At 38.9% G+C, this 9,864-nt stretch overlaps 2 protein-coding genes and 1 long non-coding RNA gene across 3 annotated transcripts in view; 1 reads left to right on the forward strand and 2 right to left on the reverse strand.

The window, feature by feature from the left end:
* Positions 2,421–3,603, reverse strand: LOC109949709. Its single transcript, XM_020565814.1, has 3 exons — positions 3,591–3,603; positions 2,513–2,996; positions 2,421–2,436 (listed from the first exon to the last, which is right to left on the reverse strand). Exons 1-3 carry the CDS (start codon positions 3,601–3,603, stop codon positions 2,421–2,423), a joined length of 513 nt encoding a protein of 170 aa, XP_020421403.1.
* LOC18773403 (F-box protein At2g26160) lies at positions 4,282–5,478 on the forward strand. Its single transcript, XM_007206683.2, has one exon. The coding sequence runs from the start codon at positions 4,282–4,284 to the stop codon at positions 5,476–5,478; it is 1,197 nt and encodes a 398-aa protein (XP_007206745.2).
* Positions 6,936–9,864, reverse strand: part of LOC109949903 — a 6,210-nt gene continuing 3,281 nt past the window's right edge. The window contains exon 3 of the long non-coding RNA XR_002272226.1: positions 6,936–6,999. This is a non-coding gene — a long non-coding RNA (uncharacterized LOC109949903). The remainder of the gene's footprint in view (positions 7,000–9,864) is intronic.

A 9,864-nucleotide genomic window follows, 5' to 3' on the forward strand; every position in this document is an offset into this window, starting at 1 on the left:
CCAAGGAGTGGCAGGTGACTAATGAGCTGGCTCGGGCTCAATTGGAAAAGGCAACTCGGAAGATGAAGAAATGGGCAGACAAGCATCGACGGGACGTTGTGTTCCAACCAGGTGATCAGGTCTTTGTAAAGCTCAACCCTTCTCAACACAAGTCCACTAGAAGATTGCACAAAGCATTATTGAGGAGATATGAGGGTCCATTTCCCATCATCCGATCAGTGGGAAGAGCTGCTTACCGTGTGGAACTACCACCTCGACTGAAGATTCATCCGGTGTTCCACGTAAGCAATCTCAAGCCCTACCATGCTGACCCCGAGGAGCCAAGTCGTGGAGAATCTCAACGAGCTCCACCTTTGATGGTGACTTCATTTGACAAGGAGGTTGAGTGCGTCATGGCCAAGCGAGAGGTACGACGCAAGGGTGTACCGAGGTACTTTGAGTACTTTGTCAAATGGAAGGGCCTGCCAGAGTCCGAAGGCAATTGGGAGAAAGAAGAGTCCTTGTGGAACTACAAGGACAGTATTGAAGCATTCGAACGAGACGGATCTACCACGGCAACGAGGACGTTGCCGGATTAGGTGGGGGAGAATGTCACGGCCCGCATGTTCAAGGCCCATGTTCAAGGCCCAGCCCGTTGGATTGATCATGCTAGACCTCTTAGCCCACTTGTCCACCTACTAGAATAGTATATAAGAATGGTAGGTGGGAATGGTAGGTGAGAATGTTAGGTGAGAATGTTAGGTGGGAATGGTTGGTGGGATGGGGCCCGCATCTTTGCCACCTACCATGGTAGGAATGTGTATATAAGGAGGATCTCACATTGTGAATCCTCACCTCACAACTTGTAAAGCATTGAGTAGCAATACAAGCATATATTCTCCTAAACTTGCTTAAGTGTTCTTATCTTGCTTAAGTGTTCTTATTGTGTTCTTGCTCTTGCGATTGTTCTTTGCTTGTTTCGATCTTATATTGTAGGAAGGAGGCTGACTTAGCTTGTTCGAGAGGCGATCAAGTCTAAGGCCGCACGGAAGGAAGACTCCGAAAAAGTCATCCCGTGACACTGGGACCATCTATATATATGCATCACTTGAAAGCCTTGCCCATCAAGGAGCTGTCAAGTGTTCCTAGTTGCATTAGGATTAGGTTGTTCAATCCATATAGAATTAGGAATTCCATTGTCTCTTGTATTTCAATTAGGATAGCTTTTATACAAGGATAATCTGATTAGTTTGAGTATATCTCTAAACATGCAAAACTCTAGAATCCCTACATGATTAGAAGACCACAATTTCGTGGTTAAGACAATAATTTGTCTTACATTCTCCCAGTTTCATCAAACCTTCCATAATATTCTCCACCCCTATCTGAACGAACTACTTTGATTTTGAGGTTCAATTGATTTTCTACTTCAGCTTTGTATATTTTGAACATATCTAAAGCACTTGATTTTTCTTTTGTGAGATAAACATGTCCAAATCTTGAAAAATTGTCTGTGAAAGTTATGAAGTAGGTGAACCCTTCATGAGTTGGATTAGGAAAGGGACCACAGATATCTGTGTGAATGAGTTCCAAAACACCTTTGCTTCCTATGGCTCCCTTTTTTCTTAAATTTGTCAATTTCCCTTTGACACATTCAATGCATATTTCATTTTGACTGTCATGATTCATTGGTGGCAAGATCGATTCTTTGCATAGTTGATTAATCCTTTCTCTTGAGATATGACCAAGTCTTTTATGCCACAATTCATAGGAGACTCCATTACTAGTTTTGGTTTGCACAGTGTTAACTTCAAAATCTGTTCTTTTGCAATTTAATTGAAACATTCCATCAACAAGTCTTGCTTTGCCAATCAACTCTTTATTCTTGAAAATAGAACAACCAGTGCCATCAAAATTCAAATTAAATTTTGATTGTACAAGTCTAGTAACTGAAATTAAACTCTTCTTCATAGAAAGAATGTAAACTACTTCATCTAACTCCAAAATAAAACCAAAATCTAATTCAATCCTAACTGTTCCTATGAACTCTACTTGAACTTTTTCTCCATTGCCAACGAACACCTTCACTTCATCCTTGCTTGGCAATCTCCTCCTTATGAATCCCTGCAAAGAATTAGCTACATGAATTGAAGCACCACTGTCTAGCCACCATGAATCATGAGAGAAATCAACCAAATTTGATTCAAAACAAACTAGAATCTGTTCAGAGTTACCTTTAGTTTTCTGCTTGTCTAGCCACTTTTTGTATTTTCTGCATTCTTTCTTCATGTGCCCTGGTTTCTTACAGAAGAAACACTTCATTCCAGTTGATGGTTTTAGATACTTTTCAGTGCTGCTGCCTTTTCCAGTCATTGCATTGTGTCTATTTTCCTTTTTCTCTTTGGTTTGAACCCTGTTCACCATTTTTGCTCCTCTTTCCCTTATGATGTTGTGTTCCTGTTGAACACAGATGGTAATCAAATCATTCAATGTCCAGCATTCTTTCTGAGCAATGTAGGTTTCTCTAAGAGACTTGAAATCCTTTGGCAATGAGTTTAAGGCAAAATGCACCATCATGTCCTCATCAACTGTCATCTCTAGTTCCTGCAATTTGGTTCCTATGTCAATCATATTCAGAATATGAGCCCTCACACAGCCTTGTCCATCATACTTCATGTCTATCAACCTGTTCAACAAAGTGCTCTTGACTGCTTTTTCAGATTCCTTAAACCTTTGTGCAATTGCCTCATAGTATTTCTTAGCAGTTTCTGATTTTGGAATGCTACCTTTGACTGATGATATCATAGCCCTCTGCATAATTAGTATTGCCATCTTATTTGCTTTATTCCATTTAGCAAACTTAGTTTTAGTTTCTGCAGAGGCATCTGCAGCAGGCTCTTGAGGAGGATCCTCTTTTAAAACAAAGTCATAATCCAGAAAACCAAGAGATATTTCCAGATCCTGCTTCCATTTCTGGTAATTTGATCCAGTAAGAGTTTCGATGGTGTTGTGGTTCACTGTAAAGATTTTTTATATAAAATCAGATAAGTAAAACTGTCCCCAAAACTTTACTCAAATATGTCAGTTTATACCTGTGGGTTTAAAAAGCCATATTCCAAAATCCCAACCAGCAAACTGTATAAACTTCCTGCGCAAGAAGTCTCACATCTGTGGATGTAGAGAGAACTGCTAGTTTATGCAGTCTGTTGCTCAGATTGTTCCATCAGTATCGTTATCAATCTATAAGATTCCCATCTGTGGATGGAGAAAAATACAGAAGGCTACTTATACTGATGCAAATTTTTGATCAAACTTTCGTTTCAAGATTTCTCATACAAACTGAGTAGCTGTGGCTTACTCAGTCTGTGTAGTAAATCTCAAAACTTGATCAAAAGCCTTTTGCAGTATGATCGAGCAGAAACTTTATGCTCTTGATCATACTTAAAACAAATAAGATATGCAGAACAATGAAAATATCATGTGACTGTAATTAGAACAGCAAAAAACTTTATGCAGATTCTTACAAAACATAGATTAGATTAAGAAACAAAAGCCTAGAGCTCTGATACCACATGTTACTCCATACCAGGTTTTTATATCTCAACACTAACCTTGTTCTGACATCTTTGGCTGTAGAAGATCTTCTTCTCTATGCAACACTTTAGTGCTAATTCTCCAGATGGGGTGAGAGCTGTGTGTTTTGCGTTATTGTTGCTAGAGAAGGGACCATCTATATATATGCATCACTTGAAAGCCTTGCCCATCAAGGAGCTGTCAAGTGTTCCTAGTTGCATTAGGATTAGGTTGTTCAATCCATATAGAATTAGGAATTCCATTGTCTCTTGTATTTCAATTAGGATAGCTTTTATACAAGGATAATCTGATTAGTTTGAGTATATCTCTAAACATGCAAAACTCTAGAATCCCTACATGATTAGAAGACCACAATTTCGTGGTTAAGACAATAATTTGTCTTACAATGTTAACTGTGGGGTTCTTTATTTTGGCTTACCACTACAGAGAAAACAAAACTTCTGACATTTGATATATGACTTTGAGATAGCATAGTGCCACTTTGCTACTGAATTTACTATGTTGTATGCTAGGCTGCCAGCTTATCGGTTTTGGAGCCATACAAGGAAAAAGAAAAATCATAATTTTCATCGGTTTTGCTGGAAGGGGAATATTCCACAAAAAAACAGGAGGCCGATTCAACAATATTAGCTTCTGGTTCCTCATAAATTGTCAATGAAACCCAATGCAACGCAGGCTTCAAAAAATAAAAAAGCTATGTCCAGTACTATGGGAGAGGCAATATCATCAACTGTAGTTTCAGGTTGGGCATGGCTCCCGAGCGACCTTTTGTATCTGATAGTAGAGAAGTTGATACCAATCACTGACTGTATCCGGCTTGGTGCAGTTTGCAAGAATTGGCAATCAGTAGCTCGTCATCAGAAGCATCAGCGCCTCAAATCATGTCACAAGCAGCTTCCAATGCTAATGGTTCCCAGCAAACACAACCGCCACGAAAGGCGTGGCTTGTATAGTGTCGCAAAAGGAGAGACTTGCAGCTTTGAGTTGCATGTGCCTTACAATAAAAGGCTATGCGGTTCTTCCCATGGTTGGTTGGCTTGTGTGGATGAAAATTTGGAAGTAACCCTTTTAAACCCTTTCACCAAACGTACTGTTCATCTTCCACCATTCACACAAGTCCCTCAACCCATACACAAACAAGCATATAGAAGTGATCACTACATTAAGAAGGTTGTATTGTCTGCAGACCCTTCTTTGTTTCCAAATGATTACGAAGCTGTGGCACTTTTCGATAGTAATGGAACCAGAGTGGCTCATATTAAGTCAGGGGATCATGGTTGGACTCACATAGATCAAACAATCAGATTCTTTTATGGTCTGAATCAAGTGATCGGATTCGATGATGTGATCTATTACAGAGGCCAGTTTCTTGCTGCTAGTAGGGAGGGTGGGGTTTTTGCAATAAACGTTAGCAAGGATCCAACTTATAAACCTCATGTAAGCTTAGTTGTACCAATCGTTCAAGGTATTGATGACCAAGCATATCTTGTGGAATCGTCCAGTGGAGATCTATTGCTGGTTAGGAAGTTCCAAAGTATGAATTATGTTGAGTGTTTTACTGAGATTTTGAGCTTCAAGGTTTTCAAGCTGTTCTCTGATTGTGGGGATAAAATCGGAAGTGAACGGATTGAGGAGATTGATAGTATTGGAAACGATGCTTTTTTCTTAGGTGGCAATAATCACTCCATATGTGTCTCAGCTTTAGACTTTATAGGTTGTCATCCGAATTCCATATACTTCTGCATTGATAAATGGGTGGGTGTTGCTTATGATGAAGTTCAAGAGCCTCTTGGCATGGCTGTCTTCAATTTTGAAAACAGAAAATTTGGAACAAATTACTACTGCTCAAGTCCTTCACAGAAGTACATGCCACCATCAACTTGGATTTTGCCCACCATGGTGTGAAAAGATGGTTCCACTTGTTCTTTGTTATCTGTTCCATATGGTAGAATAATTTCAAGCTCTGTTTTCATTTTATTTGTGATTCTAAGCCTTCACATGTTTGTTCCTTGTGGAAACAAATATGTCAACCTAAACAATGTGTAAACGTTGAAAAGTGACTTAAACAATGTATCTCCCATGAATCAAATCATAACGCGTAAAGATTTAATCCTTTGACAAGGAATCAAATCATTGTATGTAGCAGCACCAAAAAAAAAATTGAAATTTATAATATTCTAAAGTATTGGCTGCATGTTTAACAGAGATTTGATTTAAGGGATTGGCCTAACCAGCATCATGTTTATTACCCTCCAATATGGCTTCACATTTTCACCTGCAAATCTCATGGAGTCTCACCTACAATTCTACAATTAGGAGTCTCATGGAGTTAACCATATCCTGTAGCAAGATGCTAATGTTTATTTAGAAATGAACATTTTCCATGTTGTCCAACTATATCCAAGAAACTAGAGAACTGATTCAAAAATTTGAATGACATTTATATCCCTTGACTTGTTGGTTGATTCTTGGAAAATAAGTGTAGGAGTCTATAAATCCTCCTGAACTTCTGTCGAAGGAAACCTCACCAAAGAACTCTAGCTATATATTTGTCTAAACCCTCTTCTAGAATTCAGACTCTCTCTCTCTCTCTCTCTCTCTCTCTCTCTCTCTCTCTCCCTCTCACACACACACACACACCAAAGAACTCTAGCTATATATTGTACACTCCTTAATTACCGATTTGCGTAGTTACAATCATGTATATCAATTGAATATTTATATTTAATTAACGATTAATACTGGAGGCTTTTTTTACACAGAACAGATCAATGCAAACTTTTGGAAGCTCATCATTTATATAGGGGCTTAGTTGCATCATGGGAGATAGAAATTCAGTGCCACCTGTTTTTATACAAGGATAGAGAACCAAGTACCAAGTAATGCAATCTTCTAGCTACATGCCATTCATTAGTTGTTCAGCCATTATAATTGGCGTACATGCCTAAAAGTTTAAGGGGGGCTTTAGTTTTAAAACACAATATAGTTTACTAATTTGGAAGATAGTAATACAATTTCATCTAATTAGCATAAGGCAAAAGACCAAATTGTGGTACCTAATTTTACAAAAATATCATTAAAACATATCAAAATTACACATAATGCCACTCCTTCTAAGGCAAGCATACTATGCCACATGTCCATATCTAGCCAATCATATCTCGCCGCCGGCCACCACTGCCGGAATCCTGCCGCCGGCCACCACTGCCGGAATCCCGCCGCCGGCCACCACCGCCGGACTTCGGCCGCCGGCCATCACTGTCGGACTTCCGCTGCCGGCCACCTGCCACAACCACCGTTGGCCGCCACCGCCCGTCGCCGACCACCATCGTCGAACTCTCGCCGCCGGCCACCTGCCACCACCACCGTTGGCTGCCATCGCCTGCCACTGTCTGTAGATGACCAACTCCGTTGCCCTTTATTCACCTTTAAAAAAAAGATTGTGTCATTAAATGTACTCGAACCTTGACCCTCAAAGGAGGAAGGCTCACTCACAAACCACTACACCAAACTTGATTTTGAAATATTTATTCAATTATACAATATTTATATAAACAATCAATGGTTTATCAAAAAAAAAGGAAAATTAGGTATTAGACATAATTATCTTTACTAATTAGTATTTGAGACAAACAGTATTTCTGTTTTGATTTTAATACCAAGGAATTGAATTTTGTTTGGATTTGGCCAAAGTGGAGACCCAAATTCGTTGGCCCACCTTACATTAATCACTGAAGGGACAATTATACCCTTTTTATTTAAAAGCCTGACCTAAATTCATTGCTCTCGCTCTCTCTCTCTCTCTCTCTCTCTCTCTCTCTCTCTCTCTCTCTCTCTCTCTCTCTCTCTCTCCGCAGCAACAACGACCACATCGCCATGATCTGCGATCATCGATCCAAGATCGAGAGGTCGATCTGCGATGGAACTCTCAAACTGCTTGACCCGTGGCTCATCCCTTTGACATTCACCGACGACTCCAAGGTCTTCTAGCTCAAGATGAAAGACATTGTGATTGCTATCTTGCCGAGTTCAAGATTGATTGACTTACGGCTCCCTTCGAATAACAAAGATTAGAACATCCAAGGTTCCAATCTCCAGTTTTCGTGTAATGTTTTTTTGTTAATTGCTCAGATCTTGTGATATTATTTTCATATCAGACTTCACATCAATGTCAAGCCCTGATAATCTTATGACTTGTGTTTTTCTCTCTCTTTGTGAAGCTTATGAAATTTGTTATTTTAAGAAATATTGAACTGATATGGATGCACATTTAACTAGTGATGTTACTTTTGTATAATTTTTTATTTCTATAGAATTTCAGTCTTGTTTGTGGTTGGTGTTTTCTATCCCTTCCACATGTTCACCTCACACCTTTTAATGAGATTATCCTTTTCTTTAGCCAGTAATGGCTAGTCATTGCTCTGATAAGTAGGGCTCTTAAAGTGTATCTTCGGGTACAGTTATATATGAACTATCACTTCCTCTTCCAATTTGCTGTCATTTCTTTTAAGTGAAAGTGGCTTCTCAATTGGTCATTTGTTTCTATGAATTGCTTATTAATTTTGTATGTAACCTTCATGTTAGATTTTGCACGTTTGAATTTTCAAGGCTTTTACGCTGCAATCTTGGAGAAAGATGATTGTTGATATCTGTAGCATCAATCAAGTAGTACTGAAATGAAGCTGTTTGTAGGGAGTCGATTTTCCAGTTTTTCGTGTAATGTTTCTTTTGTTAGTTGCTCAGTTCTTGTGATATTAATTTCATATCAGACTTCACATCAATGTTTTGATCTATTGTTTAACTCTCCACCATGCATCCTTACTATTTTTGTCGTTGATATCTATTGTCAATGGCCTTCAACCTCACCAATTTGAAGAGTAGAGGTTACCCAGATGAGGAATTGGGTGGGCAAGAGAAGAGTAGAACTACCCAAGAGCAAGATAACTCAAAATTGGACTTTTGGAAACTGCTTTGCAGTTTTCATTTAATTACAATTGGATTTTTTGCTCTTTCCTTGGTAGAGATACATTGGAGGTTTTGCCCCGTAATCCATAGGTTGTTGGTTATTGAGTTGTTAAGCTAGTGTTGATTTGATTCCCTTCTCTTTGTACTTGTGGAGTTTGCTATCTAAATTATTTAGTTTGCAGCAATGCATATTTCAATTTTGTTTTGTTTCTAGCTATATTTTCAATTTCGACCTGGAAACTTGAGATCATATTGCGGTTCTTAGGATAGAGATGCTTGTTGTTTATGACATCACTGTCATATGATATTTTGCAATACCATTTAAGTTTTAGTTCAGTAAAATTTTATACAGGTTCTGCATTATAGTTTTGCACAAACTACATTGCAGTTTCAGAAACTGCATTGTAGTTTTGGAAACTGCATTGCAGTTTTTGTAATTACAATTGGATTTTTGCTCTTTTCTTGGCCTTCAATCTCACCAATTTGAAGAGTAGAGGCTACCCATATGAGGAATTGGGTGGGCAAGAGAAGAGTAGAACTACTCAAGAGCAAGAGAACTCAAAATTGGACTTTTGGAAACTGCATTGCAGTTTTCATTTAATTACAATTGGATTTTTGCTCTTTCCTTGGTCTTCAACCTCACCAATTTAAAGAGTAGAAGCTACCTAGATGAGGAATTAAGTGGGCAAGAGAAGAGTAGAACTACCTAAGAGCAAGAGAACTCAAAATTGGACTTTTGGAAATCGAAAACTGCATTGCAGTTTTCATTTAATTACAATTGTTTTTGTAGCTGTTTTCGTTTTTGTTTTTGTTTTTTTAACATAATTGATATCTACATTATATTTTTGTTGCAGTTTCTGTTTTTATTTGCAGTTTTTGTGTGAATAAGTGTTGAAATGCTTTTTTTTTTTTTTTTTTAAGGGAGCTTTAGTTTTAAAACACAATATAGTTTACTAATTTGGAAGATAGTAATACAATTTCATCTAATTAGCATAAGGCAAAAGACCAAATTGTGGTACCTAATTTTACAAAAATATCATTAAAACATATCAAAATTACACACAATGCCACTCCTTCTAAGGCAAGCATACTATGCCACATGTCCATATCTAGCCAATCATATCTCGCCGCCGGCCACCACTGCCGGAATCCCTCCGCCGGCCACCACCGCCGGACTTCCGCTGCCGGCCACCTGCCACCACCACCGTTGGCCGTCATCGCCCGTCGCCGACCACCACCGTCGGACTCCCGCCGCTGGCCACCTGCCACCACCACCGTTGGCCGCCATCGCCTGCCACCGTCTGTAGATGACCAACTCCGTTGCCC

Source organism: Prunus persica, chromosome G6 (genome assembly GCF_000346465.2).
Source record: "Prunus persica cultivar Lovell chromosome G6, Prunus_persica_NCBIv2, whole genome shotgun sequence".
NCBI lineage: Eukaryota > Viridiplantae > Streptophyta > Magnoliopsida > Rosales > Rosaceae > Prunus > Prunus persica.

Bases quoted from the DNA above. Each gene is read 5' to 3' on its own strand.
- LOC18773403 (XM_007206683.2), top strand. From the start codon at position 4,282: ATGGGAGAGGCAATATCATCAACTGTAGTTTCAGGTTGGGCATGGCTC.